Raw genomic sequence first — 26,072 nt, forward strand, 5'->3', positions numbered from 1 at the left:
ATGAAAAGAAACATGTTTAAAAACATCAATAGTGAATCCAACCCATTTTTAAAAACTGATTTGATAACAAATAAATGAAGAAACTGTACAGGTGGAAATTCTTAGCCACTTATTTAATCTCAATGTTGATTTCCATGTTCATTGCCAAGTCTTCTCTGGGGACAACTGTCAAAATACACCCAAGCCAAAATAAAAATTCCCAAATCCCATACAAATCAGAGATTTCTGTGCTTCATTATATTTTCTTTACAATTCAGATGGGGTCTCAATAAGATAATGTAGCATTTGGGGGAAAAGATACAAACCAAAAGACCAGCTCCAGAGGCCAAAATGGAGAAGATCTCCACAGCCACCATGGACTTTCCCTTGGTGCTCAGATAGGTGGGGAGGAAGGAGATCCAAACACTGCAAAAAACTAGCATGCTGAAAGTGATGAATTTGGCTTCATTAAAGCTGTCAGGCAATTTCCTGGCCAGAAAAGCCACTGTGAAACTGACAAGGGCCAAAAAACCCAGATAGGCAAGGACAGCATAAAACATAGAAGCTGAGCCTTCATTACATTCCAAGATGATCTCTCCTATCAAAGAGTGGAAGTCCAAGTTAGGAAATGGAGGGGAGGTTGCCAGCCAGGTGGCACAAAAGCCTGCTTGGATCAGGGGACAGCCTAAGACAATGGAGTTGGTCAGTGGTTTTCCTAAGAGTTTCCTTGCCCTGTTCCCTGGTTTGGTGGCCATGAAGGCCAGAACCACCATGACAGTTTTTGCCAAAACAGAGGAAACTGCCAGGGCAAAAAGAATGGCAAAGGCAGCTTGTCTGAAGAGACAGGTGATCCTCCCAGGTCGACCAATGAAGAGGAAGGAGCAGAAGAAGCAGAGCATTAGGGAAACCAGGAGGATGTAGGTGAGATCTCGGTTGTTGGCCTTGACAATCGGTGTTTCGTGATGTTTAAGGAAAATCACCAGAACTGCCAATGTGATCATAGAGAGGAAAAGAGCAAGACATAATAAGGTGTATCCCAGGGTCTCTTGACAGGCAAGGAAGTGGATCCTCTTGGCAATGCAGTGGTCCTTGTGCCCATTGGGGTATCGGTCTTCTGGGCAGAGGTCACAGTGGGCAGCATCTGAAATCAAGAGTCTTTGTTTAAGGATTTCAGGGGCATCTGCCATAAGCATTATCCATCCCGTCAGGGTGACATGACTGCCTCCTTTCTCCTGTGGGCAACCGACAGACTTAGTGATGGAATGAACTATATATATTACATAGTGGATCAAAAAGAGGAAGAGAACATGTACAAAATATTCTATAGATGGCACCTCCTCCCACCAGTTTGTTTAGCAAGAATGTTTCCGAATACCTCCCAAACTTGCTGGAAATGCAAATTGCAAAAAAAAAAAAAAAAAAAAAAAAGAACCTACTACCACATGTGGTGGTCTTGTCAGAAAGCAAAAGAGTTTTGGCAGGCAATCAAGATACAAATAGAGGAAATTATACACCAGAAAATAGAACTGAGACCAGAAACCTTCCTATTAGGAATAATTACAGGACATTACGAAAAAGAAATAAAATATCTAATTATTCACATACTAACAGCAGCACAGAAAATTTTTGCCCAGAATTGGAAGCATGAAGATATACCAACAGAAGATAAAATAATCAGCAAAATTATGGAATGTGCAGAAATGGACAAACTTACAAAGGAAATACAGGAAAAGGAAGAAGCAGATTATTATTTAGTATGGTAGAAATGGTATAACTGGTTGGAGAAAAAGAAAGGAAAAGAAGAATAGGGACACAAAAGAGAGAACAAACTCATAAATAAAAACATAGTACTAATTAAGGAATATAGTAAATGAAATACATAGATTAAGAAAATCAGAAAAGAGGATGTACTAGAAACAGAAATAAAAAAGATACATCAGAGAAGAATTTTATATATATATATAATATATGGATACATGGATATGAACACAAATATAATCTATCGATGCAACAAGTTCAAAAAGGAAGTCATAAAGACTTGATTCATGTTTATTTGTTATGTATGTTTTATTGTTGTATGTATGTATGTTTGTACTTTCTAACTAATAAAATTTAATACATAAAAATTAAAAAAAAGTAATCGAGTTTGACACCCCTGGTATATTGTAACTGCAGCAAGACTATATGCTTAACAATGAAAGAATAATGAAATTGTCACAGTGGAGGAATGGATTGTGAAAATGTCAGAACTTTTGCTGAGATGGCAAAGTTGATTTGTTTGGTTAGAGGGGAAAAAACTTTTTTTCTTGCACCTTTTTCTTTCTTTTCTATGTTTTCTTTGTATTTGACTTTTACTGTATGCAAATCTCTCAATAAATATAAATGATTTTTTTTTTTAAAAAAAGAGGAAATAACCCTTCATGACGACATTGAGGGTAGGTTAGAGACAAGAATCTGTTCAGCCTCAGCTGTTTGATCTGTTTGCTGTTGAATAAAGGGTCTTTCCAGTCACTGGGCACATTAATGCCTACTGTACATTTCAGAGTGAGAGAAACTAGGAATAGATCAATCTCTTATTTTGCCTATAGATCTATCAATTTCCTGGGAGATCAGTAGTCCTGAAAAAAGAACCACCTAAATAATAAAAATTAAAGCTAGAACCTCACATTCCCATCCTTTATAAAAAGATCGGTAGCTATTCTTCCAATGGGATGTGAAAGTAGGGGAAGAAAGGCTAGTAGGGTTCCCATATGTTGTTTACTGAAATTACCCTGCATTAAGTTGGTTAGGAGAAGGAAGTCGGCCTGTAGGCTGAGCTTAGTTCCATAAATTAAGATGAGAACTATGAATACTTTGAAGCACGTCAATCCTAACAAAAATTAATTAATATGAAAATATATTAATATCTGCTGAATGGTGTCCTTGAGCATGGAAAACCTCAATTTGAAGTGTGCTCTACCTGTTTGATCAGAAATAGTGCCTTCTGGACAAGGGTCACATTGGTAGCAGCAAACCTGCTTGCCCTCTGGAACTCTTCTCCTCTCTCCTGCCTGGCACCTCTTCATGCCACACCTGGCAAAGGGCACCTTCTAAAAGACAAAAGAGAAATGCTTGAGATGGTCTAAGCAATGAACATGCTCACATATTGATTTCCACATTTCTTTTTCCATGTTCAAAATAAGTGGTTCACCATTGTCTACAAGAAATCAGGAACATCTCCTGAGGGATTAAGGTCATTGTTCCTGACCGAACAATGGATACTGGAGATTGGAACTGGGAGCTCAGTCTTGAGAGAAGGGGGTGGGGAGCATTGAGCTTTGTTTAAGAAAGATTCATGAAGATCCTACTGAACAGGAATGGTCCATGGAAATTTTGTTTTTGTGTCCTCCAATTGCATCCTGCATTTCAAAAAGAAGTCCTTTCCAATCCCAAACCGTTGTAGATCGGCCACATATCTACCTCAATTGTGTTACATGCAAAGGTTTTCCCCAAATGTCCGCATGATTTGTAATTCAATAGTTCTGTTTCCAGTTAGAAGGATATTCTGCCTCCCCAGGAAAGAATGAATCTTTCCCTAAATTTACAGCATTTCCTTCCATCTCACCTTTGTAGCCCAGACGATTCCATCAGAGTCAATGATGAAATCTTGGCCTGGGAGAGCCCCAGCATCTACTTGCCCAACTTTCACAGGGACAAAAGATTGATTGGGGAGGAAAACCCAGTTGAGAAGATCATATCGAGCAGATCCGAGTCCATTTTCTGAGAAGGAGACTTCATCTCCAGCACTGTTGTTGAAGTGCACATTCCTCAAATAGGCAAGGATCTGAAAGGAAAGAAACATTCAGAAATTAAAGTAATTAATCAGAAAGTCACAAATGAGACATCATGGATTCTATCATTCTGTGTCAGTTCCCATTGATCTCTATGGGGACCTTGGCATTCTGGTGGGATTGGTTCGCACCTTGGGATTGGTTCAAAGATGAACTTGACATTGGGAGGCACCTCAAAAGACGCAGTTTAACCTAACATTTCACATTTCACATTTCATAATTTCACATTATGGCTACACTTTCTCTGCAATCACTGTCTTCCAATAAAAATTCCTTTTGAAATGCCGCTTGTTTCAAGAGTGCTGGTTTCTTGAGAAGGCCGGTGAGGGAGGACCTTACATTCTGTGACAGTCAGCATCTTAGGTGTATGTCTGAAAAGCTAGACATGTTCCCTTGATGGAGATCCGAGTAATCAGGAGTAAAATCAAATATTTGGCTCCTTTCCCAGCATTACAAAAGTTTTTCTTTGGACATTTGTATCATGGCTTCTTCTATTTCGGCTATACTGGAATGATACCTACAGATGAAGATTTTAATTCTGTATTCCAAATTTTTTTGTATGGTTTTGCTCTTGTGATACTTGGGTGTATATATATATATATATGCATATTCTTTCTAGCCAGGTTTTACCTATGTAAACTTAGTTGTTCTTCAGCCCTAGGTTCTGTGAAAACTCATTCACAAGTTCTTGGGCCCTTTTTCTGCTGACAAACTGCAACTCTGTGTTGCTTCCTGGGAAACCCAGATAGCTATTTCTACCTCTTAAGGCGTCATCAGTGGGCCACACCCACTTCCCAATTATCCTCCCTGTAAAAGGCATAATGTATCTTTTTTCTTTTTTCATAGGCTTTTATGTGCATATTCTTTCTAGCCAGGTTTTACCTATGTAAACTTAGTTGTTCTTCAGCCCTAGGTTCTGTGAAATCTCATTCACAAGTTCTTGGGCCCTTTTTCTGCTGACAAACTGCAACTCTGTGTTGCTTCCTGGGAAACCCAGATAGCTATTTCTACCTCTTAAGGCGTCATCAGTGGGCCACACCCACTTCCCAATTATCCTCCCTGTAAAAGGCATAATGTATCTTTTTTCTTTTTTCATAGGCTTTTATGTGCATATTCTTTCTAGCCAGGTTTTACCTATGTAAACTTAGTTGTTCTTCAGCCCTAGGTTCTGTGAAATCTCATTCACAAGTTCTTGGGCCCTTTTTCTGCTGACAAACTGCAACTCTGTGTTGCTTCCTGGGAAACCCAGATAGCTATTTCTACCTCTTAAGGCGTCATCAGTGGGCCACACCCACTTCCCAATTATCCTCCCTGTAAAAGGCATAATGTATCTTTTTTCTTTTTTCATAGGCTTTTATGTGCATATTCTTTCTAGCCAGGTTTTACCTATGTAAACTTAGTTGTTCTTCAGCCCTAGGTTCTGTGAAATCTCATTCACAGAACCCAAGAACTTGTGAATGAGATTTCACAGAACCTAGGGCTGAAGAACAACTAAGTTTACATAGGTAAAACCTGGCTAGAAAGAATATGCACATAAAAGCCTATGAAAAAAGAAAAAAGATACATTATGCCTTTTACAGGGAGGATAATTGGGAAGTGGGTGTGGCCCACTGATGACGCCTTAAGAGGTAGAAATAGCTATCTGGGTTTCCCAGGAAGCAACACAGAGTTGCAGTTTGTCAGCAGAAAAAGGGCCCAAGAACTTGTGAATGAGATTTCACAGAACCTAGGGCTGAAGAACAACTAAGTTTACATAGGTAAAACCTGGCTAGAAAGAATATGCACATAAAAGCCTATGAAAAAAGAAAAAAGATACATTATGCCTTTTACAGGGAGGATAATTGGGAAGTGGGTGTGGCCCAGTGATGACACCTTAAGAGGTAGAAATAGCTATCTGGGTTTCCCAGGAAGCAACACAGAGTTGCAGTTTGTCAGCAGAAAAAGGGCCCAAGAACTTGTGAATGAGATTTCACAGAACCTAGGGCTGAAGAACAACTAAGTTTACATAGGTAAAACCTGGCTAGAAAGAATATGCACATAAAAGCCTATGAAAAAAGAAAAAAGATACATTATGCCTTTTACAGGGAGGATAATTGGGAAGTGGGTGTGGCCCACTGATGACGCCTTAAGAGGTAGAAATAGCTATCTGGGTTTCCCAGGAAGCAACACAGAGTTGCAGTTTGTCAGCAGAAAAAGGGCCCAAGAACTTGTGAATGAGTTTTCACAGAACCTAGGGCTGAAGAACAACTAAGTTTACATAGGTAAAACCTGGCTAGAAAGAATATGCACATAAAAGCCTATGAAAAAAGAAAAAAGATACATTATGCCTTTTACAGGGAGGATAATTGGGAAGTGGGTGTGGCCCACTGATGACGCCTTAAGAGGTAGAAATAGCTATCTGGGTTTCCCAGGAAGCAACACAGAGTTGCGGTTTGTCAGCAGAAAAAGGGCCCAAGAACTTGTGAATGAGATTTCACAGAACCTAGGGCTGAAGAACAACTAAGTTTACATAGGTAAAACCTGGCTAGAAAGAATATGCACATAAAAGCCTATGAAAAAAGAAAAAAGATACATTATGCCTTTTACAGGGAGGATAATTGGGAAGTGGGTGTGGCCCACTTATGACGCCTTAAGAGGTAGAAATAGCTATCTGGGTTTCCCAGGAAGCAACACAGAGTTGCAGTTTGTCAGCAGAAAAAGGGCCCAAGAACTTGTGAATGAGATTTCACAGAACCTAGGGCTGAAGAACAACTAAGTTTACATAGGTAAAACCTGGCTAGAAAGAATATGCACATAAAAGCCTATGAAAAAAGAAAAAAGATACATTATGCCTTTTACAGGGAGGATAATTGGGAAGTGGGTGTGGCCCACTGATGACGCCTTAAGAGGTAGAAATAGCTATCTGGGTTTCCCAGGAAGCAACACAGAGTTGCAGTTTGTCAGCAGAAAAAGGGCCCAAGAACTTGTGAATGAGATTTCACAGAACCTAGGGCTGAAGAACAACTAAGTTTACATAGGTAAAACCTGGCTAGAAAGAATATGCACATAAAAGCCTATGAAAAAAGAAAAAAGATATATATATATATATATATATATATATATAAGTCTCATTCGTCATCTTCAGGCTGGTGTTCTCGGCTTCGTGCTTCCAGGAGCAATGTGAGATCGCAGCTGTCTCTTCCTTTTAACTGCTAGTGGGGGTGTGAGCTGATTGGGTGGGGACTTGGCTGTGCTCTGATTGGATGGGGGGTTGGTTGTGCTCTGATTGGCTGGGGGTGTGTTCTGTTTGGTTGGGGGCTTGGTTGTGCTCAGCTTAGTCTGAGTTGCAGGGGGATTTGAGCTGGTGAGCTGCGTTGTTGTTGTTTGGCTTCGTGTTTGTGGCCGTGCGAGCTCTTCACGGTGGGTGTCAGTCTGCTTCATGTATGGATTGGAGGGGTTTAAAGTGGCTAATGATGCAGCTGCGGTCTGGCTTCTGGTCCTTGGTCGTGGCTCATTATCAGTGTGGGTTTGAGTCTGCTTTCTGCGTGGATGTGTGGTGGTGACATCCTGTGTGGCTCTCATGAGTGTGGGTCTGGTGTCATTCGTCGTGTTAGGGACTCGTTTGTCAATAAGGGCGGGTTTCCAAATGGCTGGTAGGCGGGAGGTATCGTCTCGTTTGTTCATGCTGTGTGGGCGTTTTTCTATCTCGATGGCTTCTCTGATTATTCTGTTGTTAAAGTGTTCAGTTTTGGCGATAGTTCTGGTCTTTTTAAAGTCAATATCATGTCCTGTGGCTTTAAGGTGTTGGACCAGGGAAGAAGTTGGTTCCTCTTTTCTGACTGAGTTCTTGTGTTCTTCTATGCGTGCACTTATTCGTCTGTTGGTTTGTCCGATGTATGTGGTGTGGCAGGCAGTGCATGGGATTTCATATACTCCTTGATTTTCTAACTCAATTTTGTCTTTGGGGTTCCTTAGGATGGTGGATATTTTTCGGTTTGTGCAGAATGCTGTCTTGATGTTATGTTTGTGGAGGATTTTGCTTATTCTGTCTGTGGTGCCTTTTATGTATGGGAGGAGGGCTTTGCCGTTTTCTTGTTCTCTGTCTTGGATTTTAGTGGGGGTTTCTTTTTGGATTAGGTTGGTGATCTTATTTCTTTGGAATCCATTGGATGTTAGTACGTTAGTGAGAGTGTGTAGTTCGGTTTTTAGGTGTTGTTCGTCAGCTAAGCGTTTTGTTCTGGAAATGAGTGTCTTGGCTACAGAGTTGATCTGGGCAGGGTGGTGGTGTGAGAGTGCGTGCAGATAGCGGTTTGTGTGTGTTTTCTCCTGGTAGATAGTGTGTCCTAGGGAGCCATTGGATTTTCTGTAGACTAAGACATCCAGGAAGGGAAGTTGGTTGTTCGCTTCTGTTTCCATGGTGAACTGTATTTTGGGGTGTAGGCTGTTGAGGTGTGTGAGGAAGTTGTCCAGTTTTTCTTTCCCATGTGGCCAGATTATGAAGGTGTCGTCTACATATCTGAGCCAGAGTTTGGGTTTTGACACCCACCATGAAGAGCTCGCACGGCCACAAACACGAAGCCAAACAACAACAACGCAGCTCACCAGCTCAAATCCCCCTGCAACTCAGACTAAGCTGAGCACAACCAAGCCCCCACCCAAACAGAACACACCCCCAGCCAATCAGAGCACAACCAACCCCCCAGCCAATCAAAGCACAGCCAAGTCCCCACCCAATCAGCTCACACCCCCACTAGCAGTTAAAAGGAAGAGACAGCTCCGATCTCACATTGCTCCTGGAAGCACGAAGCCGAGAACACCAGCCTAAAGATGACGAATGAGACTTCGTCGAAACGTTGCCAAGACACCTCCAATTTTACGTGGGAGAAAACCCAAATAACCAAAGACAGACAGACAGACATAAATACATACATACATACATACATACATACATACATACATATATATATTTCAATGTTTATTTTGACTCAAGGCCTTGTGAATGACAAATAGCATCTATATCACTTCACTATCTAGAGTGGTGCAACATGGCCCAGCTGAGCCATGTGATCATCAGGGGCTTTTTTTTTTGTACCACCTCTTTGGCCGAAAAAATGCTTTTAAAAGTAAAAAAAAGCCTCTGATGATTGTGCGGCACAGCTGGGATCGTCAGAGGCTTTTAAAACTATTTTTTCTACAACCTCTTCGACTGAAGAGATGAAGTATCATCAGAGGCTTTTAAAAGAAAAAAAGCCTCTGCAGATCAGGCAACTCAGCTGAGATTGTCAGAGGCTTTTAAAATAAAAAAAGCCTATGCCGATCAGGAAACTCAGCTGGGATCATCAGAGCCTATTAAAATCATTTTTTTACAACCTCTTCGCCGAAGCGGTTGTAGAAAAAAATGGTTTTAAAAGTAAAAAAAAAAGAAAGTTGGCCACGCCCATCCAGTCAAATTACCCCATCACCACCAAGCCACGCCCACAGAACAGGTAGTAACAAATTTTAGATTTCACCACTGCCCTAGTCCTTCTTGACTCAATGGTACTTATTTCATATTGTTATCCTGTTTTAAAATAATTCTTTAAGCTGTTCTGAGATGAACTGATATGGTAGCATACAGAGATTGAATCAGTGAGCTCAAGAAATAAATACAGGAAACTTTCTTTCTGGGGCTCTATGAATTAAATAAAAAATTACATAGATTACCTGCCATGAATGGACATTTGAGATCCTCTTTCCAAGTCTCATCATGGATGGTTGGCCATTGGATCCAAACATCGCATGTAATGCATGTGCCAGAGCAAAAATGGCATTGTAGATATTGTAACTTTCACCTGTCATGCTTGTTTCAAAAATGTGAGTGGGCACATTTTGTACATTCTCCTTTCCTGTGCATTTCTTTATCATCTCTGGAATGAATATTCCTGGTTTGTGAAATCTGCAGTCAAAGACCTTTTCCCACCACTGTGGGAGGAAGATGTCCCCTTTTGGGTTCAAAGGGTCTAAAGATGTGAGAAAATGGATGAATTCTGAGATATCCCCTGTGTGGTCCCTTAACTGCAAAGCCCCATGGAAGGGCTTTATAAGTGGTAATGCATCTTTAACTGCCCCCACGTTATGTTTCCATTGGGAAGTTAGGATCCAAACTTTCTGAAGCGTTGACTTTGTTGACGTTATGTGAAAATGCAGAGCTGACTGTACATTCGCATTAGTATGAGGGTCTCCAAAGAGAATAATCACTTCAGCTTTACAACAGTTTTTTAAAAAAAGAATAAATCTTTTCCATGTATTGAAAAAATCATCCGATTTCAATATTTCAGTGAAGGCCACACAGATCTCCTTCTCCTTGAGCATTGGCATCAGAGATGAGAGGAAATGTTCTCCACTATCAGCTTTGTTGGCCACCAGCCCAACCCAGTTCCAGTGGAAATACAGGAGCAGCTGGACTAAACCCACATACTGAGGAAATTCCTTGGAATTAATCCTGAAGAAGGAAGGATAAACTCTTCTCTCTCCCTCAGAGAACTCAAAGCCAACACCTAGCTGGGGAATGTGAGATTCTTCTTTTAAAGACAAACTAAGTTTTATGGTAAGTTTTAAGGGTCACCATTTTATGGTTGATGGCTCCATTAGTCAGCCTAATTCACTCTGACTGGCACCCTTAAGCTTCTTCCTTCTTAGGAAGAATGAAAAGTTACACATTTTGCCTGGTTGGGACAGGTCAGAAGACAAAGATACAAACCCTTCACCTGATACAGGGAATACATTGGACTGAAAGGGTGGCTAAAGTATTAGTTAATTAGGAAGTAACTTCTACATAAAAAAATCCTCTTGGCACAGTCAGTATTTAGGAAATATATCATTATCTGATTCTATCATAGAATAACAGAGTTTGAAGAGACCTTGAAGGTCTTCTATTCCAACCCTCTGCTTAGGCAGAAAACCCTATATCATTTCAGAGAAATGGTTATCCAATCTCTTCTTAAAAACTTCCAATGTTGGAGCATTTACAAATTCTGGAGGCAAGTTGTTCCACTGATTAATTGTTGTAACTGTCAAGAAATTTCTCCTTAGTTCTAACTTGCTTCTCTCCTTGATTAGTATCCACTCATTGCTTCTTGTCCTGTCTTCAGGGGCTTTGGAGATTAGCTTGGATCCCTCTTCTTTTTGGCACTACCTGAGATATCAGAAGATTGCTATCATGTCACCCTCTAGTCCTTCTTTTCATCAAACTAGACATACCCAGTTCCTGCAACTATTCTTCATATGCCCATTGACAAAGGTGGGGCGGGAGGCAGGAAGCTGCTTTGTGTTTAAAACATGTTTCTCCATTTCTTATCCAGGGAAATATAATATTCTGCCTTTTTTTAATATTTTCTAAAATATTTCATTCTTCTAGGAGAGGGGTGGGTGCTAACTTCCTACAGAACTGTGTTAGCTTTTTGGCAGTTGCAGCACACTGCAATTTATTTAAATGATTGTTATGTTATATAAAAAATTATCTTGACACATGAACATAAAAATAAATCCAACATCATATTTGTGATGTGTCCCAGTAAGCATCTTTAGTTTCTCTCTGTTTTTCCCTTGTTTGTCCGTGTCCGTATCCAACATTGGATGCCCCTTACCTGTGGGACCTTGAAGATGCTGAAGATGGGGCCCATCTGCCTTGAAGATTTGGGGATGAAGCCTCCAATGACAGAGAGCAGAGTGTCCTGCCTGTCACATTTATAACCTGGAATCATCCGGCCTTGTGTGGAGAGCAGGGAGAGGCCGATTATTGAAATATTTCTCTCAATCTTTTGATTGTCAGAAATGTGGAACCCCAGTGTGATATTGGGGAGGAGAACCAGATCCTTGTTGACCTCTCCGACTGCAAATACCATGGCCAGGAACTGCTGGTAGCTCTTGGCTATGAGTCTATTGTGAGAAAAATCATGGGGGAAATTTTCAGAAAAGGTCATGCTGTTGTATTTGCCTTGCCTTGCCTTTTTTTCTTTTTTTTTGGTGTTGGTTAGAGTCAGAAGTCCAAAGTTTCATTGGTTTGAGCCCTTAGACATTTCCTGATGAAACTTGTATGACTTTGTGAGAAAGGAGAAAAGTGTCTCTTTTCACATCACAGAACATTTTATACCTTCTAAAGAACTTTCCCTCTTCACTTTGCTGCAGTGGTTGTAATCCTTCCTTTTACTGGCACCCTAATTAATTTTGTTCTCTCTTGGAGAAGTTTCTTCACTGGGAGTCCCAGCATCTATAGTAGTGGCCAAAATTGTGGAAACCTTTTGGGAAAAGTGTATTTTCTAAAACTAGCCAATAAGTCCACTTTTTTTGGAGTAGTACCGTAAAATAATATACTGTATCAATGGGAAGTTAATTTAATCAAGAATGTAATGCAATAACTTTTATGAAGGATTTGTTATTAGAATAGCAGTTAATGGATAAAGAAGAAAAGGGAAACTTGTAGAAAAAACGAGATATACAAAAATTATCACCATGTCAGTTAATCTTTAGTTGGGTAACCTTTAGCATGGATTAAGGCAGGGGTGGGTTCTACTTACCTTTACCACCAGTTCGTAACAGGATTGCACGCATGCACAGATCACTGATGACAACATACAGAGCAGTTGCCGGGACCACCTGCCAGTTTTATTACCGGTTCTTGTGAACCGGTCTGAACCGGGGCAACCCATCACTGAAGTAAGGCTTTACAACATCTTCCCATGGAGTAAGCCAAGTCTTTTAGTTCTGCAGCTGTTATAATGTGAAACCAAGATTGAATGGTTGCTTCTAGTAACTTCGTTTAATTGTTGGGTCGCTTTTGACCAACAAGTTTCTTTAGTCAGCTCCATAGATTTTCCATTGGATGAAGGTTTAGGCTATTCCCAGGACATTCCAGCAATGGAATATTGTTTCCTTGAAACTCCCCCTCCCCAAAAAAGTGGTGTTATTAGCCATCAAAGTTCACAAATACACTTTTCCCAAAAGGTTTCTACAGTTTTGGCCACTATTGTATTTGTTAAAGATTGTCAGTCCTGCTGATTCAAAAACTGAGCAGTTTTTATGCAACTCCTGGACACTGGAAAAGAGTTGAGCTTCTCTTTAAGCTTCTCACCATGACCTTCTCTCCGAATTAATATTATAACTCAACTTCTTCATTTGGCCAGCACAATTTCTAAGCTCTTGTCCTGCCTCACTTTTGTTGTTTACTGATGAAAACTTCTCCATAGATAATTTTACCTATTTTAAGAGTTTGGCTCTTTACGGGGGAAAGAATAAAGATTTGAACTAGATGCCAGAACAGGCATTTTTCAAAAGAGTCCCTGAATTTAAAACAAAGAAATAATTATCTACATCATACCCCTTCAGGTGAGACTTACACACTTTCCAGCTCTATAAAAAAAAAGAATGGGTCTCTTTGGAAGTCTGGAATGAGGGAACGATCAATTATTCCCAGGTGCACCGTTCCACCAATAATGAGATCACCGGGCCTGTAGTAGCTTTCCTGTGACTGGAAATAATTCCTCAACACACATACACTTTGCATCTTCTTAGCAGCAGTTGGAGGCAGGAGCCAGAAGAACAGTAGCAGCAGCAGGAGAGGCAGCCCAGTCATTCTTCTCACCTTCCCTCCTAGATCCTAAGTCAAGGATTTTGGAGAAGCCAACTTGCAGGTAGCACTTGAAATCTCACCAAAGCTTTAGCACAGTAGACACCACCCATGCTACTTGGATGGCCTCAGGGAAAATTCACATCAACCATGTTTCCTCTTATCTGGGTTCAGGCTGTTGCCAAAGAGAAAACTATGGTCAGCTGAGTCTCATCAAGCCCAGAGGTTTGCTATTTGCAAGACAACAGTAGGTGACAGACATGTCCTGTCTCCACTGGGAGAACTAGGGGCATATTTTTTTATAACAGGTTTTATCTTGAATGATTTGTGAGGGTAGAAATCTACAGGGGATACATTAACAATTATTGTTCTGACATATTGTCTTGGCACTAGAAGGGGAAAAACATGTTTATATCTCTTGTTGCTGATTCACAGAGCAAATCGACTTGAGAATCAAGGTGAAGCTGGGTGTTTGAGTTACATAAAAATGAGCACTTGTGTCATAATTTGATATGACTTAGAGTTAGAATAACTTTATTGTCACTTTGAAAGCACACTAATCGCCAAACATTAAAATGAAATTTTGTTGCATACAGCTCTCAAAGAGTCACTACCTCCAATATACACTACATAAACATGATGAAATAAATAAATAAATACAAAATTCTGCATATACCCACCTATATTATTTGACACAGAGAAATAACACAGTCTAGTTCAGGTGTATACATGTACATGGCAAGAAAAATGAATCTTGCGAGTTTAGCAGATGGATGGCATTGGGAACAAAGCTGTTACAGAATCTGATAGTCCAGCTAGAAATACTTTGAAACCCCCTCCCAGAGGACAGTGACAGAAACAGACAGTGAAGTGGGTGTGTGGGGTCTCTAACAATACTTTGAGCTCTATGTACCTAGTGCTTATAAGCAATATCCTGAATAATAAGAAGCGAGCTTCCTATAATCTTCTTGACTGTCCTTACCACTCTCTGTAGGGACTTTCAATCTGAGGCACTGCTGCAAAAAATGGCCAGGACAGAAGGAGAAAGATGTGTTCTCATCATACCAGATGGATGACTTAGGGAACAAAGCTGTTACAGAATCTGTTAGTCCTGCTAGATATACTTTGAAACCTCTTCCCAGAGGGAAGCAACCGATCATAAAGTGGGGTCTCTAACAATACTTTGAGCTCTAAGCACATAATGCTTATAAGCAGCATCCTGAATAATGGGAAGCCAGCTTCCTATAAACTTCTCAGCTGTCCTCACCACTCTCTGTAGGCACTTTCTATCTGAGGCACTGCAGCCACCAAACCAAACAGGGATACAGTTTGTTAAAATGCTCTCAATTGTGGCTTTGTAACACGTGGCCAGGACAGAAGGTTTAAGATGTGCTCTCCTCATCCGACGCAGGTAATGCAGATGCTGATTTGCACCAACTTCAGTAAGAATGACGTGTGAAGAGACCAGTTCAGATTGTTAGTTATCTGCACCCCCAGATACTTAATACTGTTGACCACCTCTACAGCTGTATCCTTAATATTGAATAGATTTTTACTATGTCAGCTCTTTCTAAAATCTACAATGACCTCCTTTGCTTTATCATTTAGAACCAGGTTACTTTTATTGCACCAGTCCACCAGGAAATTCCTCCTTAGTTTTGGGTTGCTTCTCTCCTTGGTTAGTTTCCATCCATTGTTTCTTGTCTTGCCTTCTGGTTCTTTGGAGAATAATTTGACCCACTCTTCTTTGTGGCAGTGTTTGTGGCAAATACTGGAATACTGCTGTCATGTCATCCCTAATTCTTCTTTTCTTTAGACTAGCCAAACCCAGAATATCAACATCTTTTTTTTATATATTGTGGCAACTAAACCTGGATGCAGTATTCCATGTGTGGTCTTACAAAGACTTTGTAAAGCAGTGTTAACACTTCACATGATCTTGATTCTGTCCCTCTATTACTGCAGCTAAGGATATCATTCACTGTTTTGGCTGCCGCCACACACTATTAACTCTTATTTAAGTGATTGTTCACTAGGACTCCAAGTTCCCTCTCACAGTTACTGGTATTGAGCCAAATTTCATTTTATTTGTACCTGTACACTTGTTTTTTCTTGTCTAGGTGTAAAACCTTACTTTTCTCTACATTGTTTCATTTTATTAGATAGGGCCCAGGGTTCAAGTCTGTCAAGATCCATCTAGATCTTGAGCCTATCTTCTGCGGTGTTGGCTATTCCTGCCAGCTTAGTATCATCTGCAAATTTGATAAGTTCTCCTTCTATTCCCTCATCTAAGTAATTTATGAAGACATTGAAGAATACTGGGTCTAAAACAGAAACTTGGTTTACCCCACTGCTTACTTCATTACAGTCCTCTGATAATTCCCTGGTGTTCCACAAGCTTTGAAAGATGTGGTTCAATGATTTCAAGATCACATCAGCCAACTCCTTCAGAACTCTGGGACATAATCCATCATGTCCTAGTAATTTGAACTCATTTAGAGTAGACAGGTGTTATCTAATCATTTTGTTGCCTATTTTAATTTGTATTCCTGGCCTGTCTTTTATGGTTCTGTTTTTGGTAGGTTGAGCTATTTCTCCTTTTTGTGTGAAGACAGATGCAAAGAAAGAATTAAGCAGCTCTGCTTTCTCCCTGCTGCTCCTCAATTTCTTGCCATCATCTCCCATTAGTTGACTGATTGTTTCCTTGAGTTTTTTCTTGTTTTTTATATGTTGAAAGAAACTTTTTAAAATTATATTTGACTTTTGTTGCAAGTATTCATTCTGAGCCTTACTGTAACTTTCCTGACTTCATCTTTGCAGATTCTGGTTATATGCTGATATTCCGCCTTTGTTATATGTCCCTCTTTTACACTTTTTGTATTTATCCTTTTTGTCTTTCAGCTTATCAGAGAATTCTCTGTGCAAACTTGTTGGTTTCTTCTTGGCTTTCTTATTTTTCTATTTTAATGGTCCAATCTATCACTCTGACTGTTTGAAGATTTCCTAAGGATAATTCAGAGGTTCTCTCAGACCAACTATTTTTCATTCCATTCCATTTCATTCATTTCATTTCATTCATCTGCAGTTTGAACCTTTCATTGAGTGGCAATTCTAATATCTTGGTAGTGAACACAACACTGTAAAACACTAACACGTTAAAAGTTTCCTTTAAAAAGAACAAAATTAGAAAATGTATTCCATGAAATAAACACATCTTTAACATCAAGTATATTTCCCTGCAGGGAACTGGATCTCAATGGGAATAAATAAAGGACATGGAAAACAAAATACTGAGTGACCAGCCATAGCATTAAATAACCAATTATTAATTGACAAAAGCTTCCTTCATCTCAGGAACTTTAAGAAAAGTCATCCTATTCTAAAAAAGCTTTAAAGACAAATAAAAAATGTGGCTTATCCTGTCATCATCCTGTTAGAGATTCTTGTTTCTTATCATATTTTCTCTACAATTAAGATTGGCCATCAGTAAGATAATGTAACATTTGGGGAAAAAATACAGACCAAGAGAGCAGCCCCAGAGGCCAAGATGGAGAAGATCTCCACGGCCACCATGGACTTCCCTTTGGTGCTCAGGTAGGTGGGGAGGAAAGTGATCCAAACACTGCAAAAGACCAGCATGCTAAAAGTAATGAACTTGGCTTCATTAAAGCTGTCGGGCAATTTTCTAGCCATAAAAGCCACTGTGAAACTGATGAGATCCAAGAAACCCAGATAGGCAAGGACAGCATAAAACATTGAAGCTGAGCCTTCATTACATTCCAAGATGGCCTCTCCTACCAAGGAGTGGAAGTCCAATTTGGGAAATGGGGGAGAGGTTCCCAGCCAGATGGCACAAAGAACTGCTTGGACCAGAGGACAGGCTATGACAATAGAGTTGGTTAGTGGTTTTCCTAAGAGTTTCCTTATCCTGTTCCCTGGTTTGGTGGCCATGAAGGCAAGAACCACCATGACAGTTTTTGCCAAGACAGAGGAAACTGCAGGGGGACAACTCAAAAAGAAAGTAATAGAATATGATTCACCAGTAAGGGCAGATCTTCCTTGGTTCAAGATTGTTCTTAGAGAAGGATCTGTTGAATTCCAATGGCCTTCTAAGTAGACTATTACATTTATGGTTAGCAGTTAGCAGTTTATACTGGAATACCAATAGATCTCTCGGCCACAAATCCTGCTATTCAATTTTTATCTACATCAGTTTTTCTCAATGTCAGTAGCTTATAGATTTTCTGGATTCAACTCTCAGGAGGCTGGCTGGGAAATTCTGGGAGCTGAAATTCATACATCAGAAATTCACTCAAGTTGAGAAACTCTGAAATACATTATTTCTTGGTATGTTCTAATACATTATTTATTGATATGTTCTAAGAGTCATAGTAAGGGAGACACACTGGGACATTAATGTGGCATGTTAGGTAGACAAGAGAAGATGTTCTTAGACTGATCAAAAATGATTCTCATGGTAACTTAGTTTTAGGAGAGCAAATGTTAGAAAGACTCATATGCATGAGCTCCCAACCACAGTAGGCCGCTCATGCAGGCTAGTGATCAGGGGTTTTCCCATTGGACCCTGGTATTGGATGGGAGTGGAATGGAGAGCAGAGATTGACCAATTCCTGCCCTACAATTATTATTCATTGGTGAGAGGACAGGACTGCCCAATCCTTATTCCTTAAAAGTAAGGAATCGAGACTTGGGGGCATGAAAATTTAAGTCCACATCCTGAAGATTTCTTCTGGAAATATTGACTACAGGGAACATGTCCAACTTGTCCAAAATGACAAAGAAAATTAAATCATATAATTAAGTGAACTGATTCCTTGACTTGGAAAGATCCACAATGGAAGGGTGCATCTGAAGATGACCTTATTTTATTATTGTTTTGCTTTACTTTGTTTTGTTTACCATATTTGTATGACTTCCCATCTCATAAGAGAGTGACTCTGGGTGGCAAACTTAAATAAAAAGAAACAAATAAATACATACAAACACACTTGATAATAATTGTTATTATTACAAATGATAGAAACTGCACACATGAAACAAAAGACCATAAGCTTAGTGTCAGTAAAGGAACCATCAAAGGTCCTCTGGGATTTGTCAGGCATGATAGTCATAGTTTATTTGTCCCAGGAAGACCTACAATGGAAGGAGGTTCCCTAGATTTGCTCTACCTGTCTTATTAGAAATGGTCCATTCTGGACAAGCATTACATTGCTAGCAGCAAACTTACTTGCCCTCTGGAACTCTTCTCTCTCCTGCATGGCACCTCTTCACACCACATCTGGCAAAGGGCACCTTCTAAAAAAGAAATGTATGAGACAACCTAAACGATGAACATATTTCATTTATTCAATTCAAAGTTCCTATTTCCATCTTTGCAATATTTTCAAAAAAAAAAAAATGGTTAACTAGGATTTATAAGAGACCAGGAATAAATTTTTGGGGATTCAGTTCAGTTGCATTCTGGAGCCATCAATGGATGCTGAACATTGGATCTTGGACCTTGACATAAAATGGAAGGCTTTTGACATTAAACTACAGCTGTCAACTGTCCAACTAATTGAACTAATAAAAGCAGCCATTTTCGGGAACTTTAAAATCCCAAAAGCAAAACTTTATTGAGTACATCATTTTCGCACTGAAGAAAGGAAAACCAACTCTAAATTTTCCTGGGTAAACCTGCATAGTTAAAAATGAATTTCATCCCTCCTCCCATGGAATGTGTCACATGGACCAATTAGGAATCAGCCTTTTGTTTTGATAACAGTCCACGTCTTGGCTGACACCTGCAGAAGTGTCCTTGGCTCTCACGGTTAAAGATTGTAACCTCTGCATTCCATCTCATCTTTCCCTCCCCCCAGTTCTTTGCATGTTGAAAAGCAATCATAGTCACAAGCATTTTTCAATCTTGACAACAGTATTTCTAAAAGAAAAATGAGGAAGTCATTGAACATGAATGGTCCATAGAAGTCACTGTTGCCTGCTCTAATGGAATCATGTGTTTCAAGCAGAAGTTCTTCCCAATCTCAATGCTTCATGCATTTGGTTCTAATTTTTATACATAACTCTTTTAATTCTAATTGCTTTTATGTCAATCATTTTATCACTTGTATACTGCTCAGAGTTGCCTTATCAGTGAGATCAGTGAGAAAATATTTTTATTTTCTTTTAATGACCCTGTAATCCCTTGCATCGGGGTGGACTTGGGTTGACTAAATGGAGCTGAGCATTTACTGACCGGATGCCCTTCCTGATGTCTACACAGTGTTCACAGCAGATAATAACTCATTGCACCCGGAGAGAAAATATCTGCCGCTACCTAGAATCGAACTCCCAGCCTCCTGATTGTCATGTGAAAGCTCCACTTCTAGGCCACCATGCCACTTGGCAGACATAAATTTAATAAATATATAAAAGAAATGGACCTGTCACAAATGAGACCTCAAATATATTAAAGTGAAAGCAAGTTTTTTATGAAACATCTGCCACATTTTCTGATTTAGTAGACCTGTTTTCCAGTTAGAAGGATATTGGACATCCCCAGGACAGGGTAACTCTTTCCTTCAATTTACAATATTTCCTTCCAGCTCACCTTTGAGGACCAGTTGATTGCATCAGAGTTAATGGTGAAATCCTGGCCTGGGGGAGCCCCAGGATATATTTGCCCAACTTTCAAGGGGGCAAAGGATTGATTGGGGTGGAGAACCCAGTTGAGAAGATCATAATGAGCAGATCCCAGTCCATTTTCTGAGAAGGAGACCTCATGTCCAGCACTGTTGTTGAACTGCACATTCCTCAAATGGGGAAGAATCTGAAACGAAAGAGACCTTCTGAAATTGGACTAATCAGCTGAAAGCCACAAATGAGACATCATGGCTTCTGTCATTCTGGGATAGGAGATGGGTGTATGTTTGAGAAGCCAGAAGAGTTTTCTTGGTGGAGATCGAGCAATCAGGAGTAACAAAAAAAATGACTCTTATCCCAATATGAGAAACATTTCTCTTTATTATGCTGCATATTTTTTTTATTTTTTTATTTTATTTGTCAAACACATAAGATAAGAGATATAACTATAAACATGATTATGAATACATGAAATGGATACAAATAAAAGGGGGACAGTAGGACAGGGACGGTAGGCACGCTGGTGCACTTATGCACGCCCCTTACAGACCTCTTAGGAATGGGGTGAGGTCAACAGTAGACAGTCTAAGGTTAAAGGTTTGGGGGTTTGGGGAAGAAACCACAGAGTCAGGTAGTGCATTCCAGGCATTGACCACTCTGTTGCTGAAGTCGTATTTTACACAATCGAGTTTGGAGCAGTTTACCTTGAGTTTGTATCTATTGTGTGCTCGTGAATTGTTGTGGTTGAAGCTGAAGTAGTCATTGACAGGTAGGACATTGTGGCACATAATTTTATGTATTACACTTAGATCAGATTGAAGGCAGTGTAGTTCTAAGTTGTTTAAGCCCAACATTTCAAGTTTGGTGGCATAAGGTATTTTATTGTGAGCAGAGGAGTGGAGGATACTTCTTGTGAAATATCTCTGGACTCGCTGAATTGTATTAATGTCCGATATGCAGTGTCAGTTCCAGACAGATGAGCTGTATTCGAGAATTGGTCTAGCAAAGGTTTTGTATGCAATAGCTTGCAGTACAATATTACCAGAGAAGAAGTTTCACAAAATTAGGTTAACAACTCTTAATGCCTTTTTGGCAATGCTATTACAGTGAGCTCTGGCATTTAGATCATTAGAGATGTGTGTGTGTGTATATATGTGTGTGTGTATGTATGTATGTATGTGTATGTGTATATGTATATGTATCATGGCTACGTCAACTCTAGTTCTACCAAATTATACCTATATACAAAGATTTTAATGCCACATAGCAAATATCATTGCGTGGTTTTGCTCCCGTGATAGTTGTCTATATGCATTTTTAAATCTTTTCTTTGGCCCAAGGTCATGCAAATAATAAATGCATTTTAGGAATACATAAATAATTTCTATCAATAGCCAATAGCCTCCCACCGACCAGTCTGTTCCCACAGAGAGGGTCTCCTCAGGGTGCCATCAGCCAAGTTATGTCGGCTGGCGACACCCAGGGGGAGGGCCTTCTCTGTGGGAGCCCCAGCCCTGTGGAATGAACTGCCCCCGGAAATACGTAAGATCTCCGACCTCCGGGTGTTCCGCTGCGCACTGAAGACCCTGTTGTTCCGCCAGGCAGGGATGTCAATATAATAATTTTAAATTGGGGTATTTTAATTTTTAGGGTTTTAAATCGGCCAAATCTATGTAATTATTTTAATTTTTAATTATTGTTGTGTCTTGTATTTTTAAATTGCCTGTACACCGCCCTGAGTCCTTCGGGAGAAGGGCGGTATAGAAATAAAATTATTATTATTATTATTATTATTATTATTATTATCACAATAGTATAAAATTCCACTGACTTTCTCTAACTGACATTGAAGGAGAGCAGCATGGAGCAATCAGGTCCAAACAAATGGGGCCATATGGAAAGAAGAATCTGTCCTGGTTTGTCACTTTGCTACCCAGGAATATCCAACTTTTAGTCCTTGATGCCAAAAGCCTGATGAATTTCAGACCAGAAACCTGTTATGATTACTTGGAGTCATATTCTGTGTTCCGAAGGCTACTTTCACACAACAAGTTGAGTTGGTTGAAAAGATTAGCCAGTGATATCACTGACTCCTTTCATGTTCCCCTGGCAAGAACTGGAGTGAAGGACAAGAGCTCAACCCCTCCCATGGCAGCTCTTGAGTCGCGAACATGGGCTTCCTCACCTCCTGCCCAGTGTTGCAACCACTTGAGCCACCATGTTCCTATAAACCAAGGTTAAACTGATGACACCCAGCTGTACATCTCCACCCCAGGCCACTCCAAAGATGCCCTTGAAGTGATGTCTCAGTGCCTGGAGGCTGTGCGGATCTGGATGGGGAGGAACAGGCTCAAGCTCAACCCTTCCAAGACTGAGTGGCTGTGGCTCCCGGCATCCCGATATAGTCAGTTGACTCCATCACTGACTATTGGGGGCGAGTCTTTGGCCCGCACAGAGAGGGCTCACAATCCGGGAGTCCTCCTGGATATGCAGCTGTCCTTGGAGGAACATCTGACGGCTGTAACCAGGGGGACCTTTTGTCAGGTTCGCCTGATTCGCCAGTTGCGGCCCTTTCTTGATCGGGATTCCCTGTGCACAGTCACTCATGCCCTCGTCACCTCTCGCCTTGACTACTGCAACGCTCTCTACATGGGACTCCCCTTGAAGAGCACCCGGAGGCTCCAACTGGTCCAGAACGCAGCAGCGCGGGTAGTGATGGGAGCAGCATGGCGCTCCCATGTAACACCGCTCCTGCGCGAGCTGCACTGGCTCCCAGTGGTCTTCTGGGTGCGCTTCAAGGTGCTGGTTATCACCTTTAAAGTGCTCCATGGCATCGGGCCTAGCTATGTTCGAGACCGCCTGCTGCTACCAACGACCTCCCATCATCCTGTGCGCTCCCACAGAGAGGGCCTCCTCAGGGTGCCATCAGCCAAACAGTGCAGGCTGGTGAACCCCAGGGGGAGGGCCTTCTCTGTGGGGGCACCTACCCTCTGGAATCAGTTGCCCCCAGAGATAAGGAGAATCCAAGACCTCAGTGCCTTCCGCTGTGCCCTTAAAACCCACTTTTTCCAGCAAGCCGGGCTGGCTTAAGAAGAAATTTTTAAATGTTTTAATTGGTTTGTGATTTTTAATTTTTGGGCCAAATTTATATATATTTTAATTGTTTTTTAATATTTGTATTTCATGTTCTTAATTCTGGCTGTACACCGCCCTGAGTCCTCAGGGAGAAGGGCGGTATATAAATTGGAAATAAATAAATGAATAAATAAATGGAATAATTGGTTTGTTTATAGGCACAAGGCAGGTGATGAATTCAGAATGTAAGTCCTCCAATAGATCTTAAAAATAGAAAATGTGATTCCTGAAGATGGGAATATTATTTTAACCACTAGTTGAAGCCAGAAAACATTGTGTGTTCTGTTTGTCTTTCATTTATTTGGACCATCTTGCCCAAATATTACGGCCAAAAGTGAAGAGTGTAAAAGTGCAAATCCGTGCTTTTCTGTTGGTGGCCCTGCTTTTTTCTGGAATAACTTCGCCCCAGAAATGGGATCTTCTCCCATGTCCCACAAGCTATTAAAACAGAATTATTCTGAAATGAATTTGAGTTTCTGAAGTCTTGCTGTCAATTGTATTGGTTCTATAATTATTTAATTAACTGCAGTGTTGGGTTAGTGTCAGGATTCCAAGTAACACACTCAACAGAATGAAAACTCCAAGGCAGGCATATTCTTCGAAGTATAGATTTATTAGGTATGTCATATTGGCACATCTGGGGAACCTGACTCTAACACCCCCCTCAGGTTTTCCCCTAGTTAAAAGTAATGTTTTCCATAGTCCAATCAGGTCACAGTCCAAAGGTCACTTGGACTCCTCCTCACCTCCTCACACCTTTTTATTATTATTATTATTATTATTATTATTATTATTATTATTATTATTATTATTATTATTATTCAAATTTCTATACCACCCTTCTCCTTTCGGACTCAGGGCGGTGAACAGCCAAAATAAAAACATTTATACATAAAGTTACAGTTAAAAATAGAGTTAAAATAATTTATAAATTTGGCCCGTAATTTAAAACTTGTCAATTTAAAATCAATATTAAAAATTTAAAACTAACCCTAAAATCAAGACAGACCGGCTAACTGAAAAAAATAAGTTTTTAGGGCCTGACGAAAAGTCCGGAGGTCGGAAATCACTCGTATCTCTGGGGGTAGATTGTTCCATAGGGTAGGTGCCACCACAGAGAAGGCTCTCCTCCTGGGGGTCACCAGTCGGCATTGTCTGGCCGACGGCACCCTGAGGAGGCCCTCTCTGTGGGAGCGAACCGGCCGGTGGGAGGCTATTGGTGGCCGAAGGCGGTCCCATAAGTACCCTGGCCCTAAGCCATGGAGCGCTTTAAAGGTGATCACCAACACCTTGAAGCACACCCGGAAGTCCACCGGAAGCCAATGCAGCTCGCGCAGGAGAGGAGTCACATGGGAGCGCCCCGTCGCTCCCATAATCCCCCACGCGGCTGCATTCTGCACCAGTTGGAGCCTCCGGGTATACCCCAAGGGGAGCCCCATGTAGAGAGCGTTACAACTTTCCCTGGTGGGAAAGTCCTTGGTTCTCAGAGGAAAGAATTTTATTTCGGCTACAATCCCCAGCTATCTCTATCTCTCCCCTCCTGTTCCCATAGATCAACTCATCTCTGCTGTGGCAGCCCTGGAGATGCCAAGGGACAATGGCTCCAGGACTGACATGCAGACTCATTTTTATTAGGAAACATAGCCAAAACTAGTTTCCAAAGAAACTAGGGCTTCTTGTAAATTGTTCACTCTATTTCTCCATCAAACAATTATCTTGATATTTGATACCATATATAAAAAAATCCATTCTCAACCCTCTGGATGGTCTATATTTGCCTCAATCTCAGGCCTTCTACCAGAGACCTGGCAGTTGGAGGGCTCTAAACAGTATTTTAGCACTTCCTAGCACTGCCCTTTTTGGGACAGAGAGTTCTGCTGTTGTTTTGGGGATCTGTTGGAGCCACTATCCCAATTTAGGAGTCCCAGGCCCAAGTGTTTCTACCATAACTGAAACCACTTTGGCCTTGACTTTCCATATCTTCTCTAGTTCCTCCTTCAGGCCTTGGTCCTTCCCCAGCTTCTCATGCTCCTTCTTCCTGATGTTGCTGTCAGTCAACACTACTGTGTCTATCACCAGCATTGTCTCCTTGTCAATGACCACTATATATGGTTGATTGGCCAATAGCAATAGCACTTAGACTTATATACTGCTTTACAGCCCTCTCTAAGCAGTTTACAGAGCCAGCATATTGCCCCCAACAATTTGGGTCCTCATTCCAAGGTCCACCTTGGAAGGATGGAAGGCTGAGTCAACCTTGAGCCTGGTGAGATTTGAACTGCCAAATTGCAGGCAGCCGGCAGACAGCAGAACTTTACTATACATTGCTTTTGTATCTATTCTCTAAGCATTGATAAAATAAATTCCATATATTATAATAATCAGTTTCTTCCTTGCCTCTAATTGCAAGTGTTAATCTATTCATTGCTACACATTCCAATATTTTCTTAATCACATTTTCATCTGTAGGAATCTCTTCACCTTTTCAATTCTATGCAAATACAATTTTAGCTGTTGTTATTACAAGAATAATCAAGTATACAATTTCTTCACTATAATTCCCTGGTAAAATCCCCAATAGAAATATTTCAGGTTTTACATCAATATGCTGCTGCATCATCTTCTCCAACCACATACGAATTGTTGCCCAGTATTTTTTTACATCTACACATGTCCACCACATATGATAAGTTCCTGTGTCTGACGACGTTTCCAACATTTAATTGATTTATCTTTAAACATTTTTGCCAGTCTTTCAGATGACAAGCACCACCTATAAAACATGATACATATTCTCCTTGTATGCAGTAGACATTTTTAATTTATAATTTCTTAAGGAGAAATGTTTTAGCATAATTTAAATTGTACTATACCAAATCTCAAATGTAATATAGAAGGAATTT

General features: G+C 40.5%; 1 protein-coding gene across 1 annotated transcript; it reads right to left on the reverse strand.

The window, feature by feature from the left end:
* Positions 1 to 215: 215 nt before the first annotated feature.
* On the reverse strand, positions 216 to 25,251 carry LOC139313138 (vomeronasal type-2 receptor 26-like). Its single transcript, XM_070938542.1, has 6 exons — positions 25,114 to 25,251; positions 18,641 to 18,708; positions 11,414 to 11,705; positions 3,584 to 3,802; positions 2,939 to 3,068; positions 216 to 1,120 (listed from the first exon to the last, which is right to left on the reverse strand). Exons 1-6 carry the CDS (start codon positions 25,249 to 25,251, stop codon positions 216 to 218), a joined length of 1,752 nt encoding a protein of 583 aa, XP_070794643.1.
* Between the last annotated feature and the right edge of the window lie 821 nt (positions 25,252 to 26,072).

Source organism: Pituophis catenifer, unplaced genomic scaffold (genome assembly GCF_029215685.1).
Source record: "Pituophis catenifer annectens isolate HBS135680 unplaced genomic scaffold, rPitCat1.0.hap2 SCAF_1, whole genome shotgun sequence".
In the NCBI taxonomy this organism is placed as follows: domain Eukaryota; kingdom Metazoa; phylum Chordata; class Lepidosauria; order Squamata; family Colubridae; genus Pituophis; species Pituophis catenifer.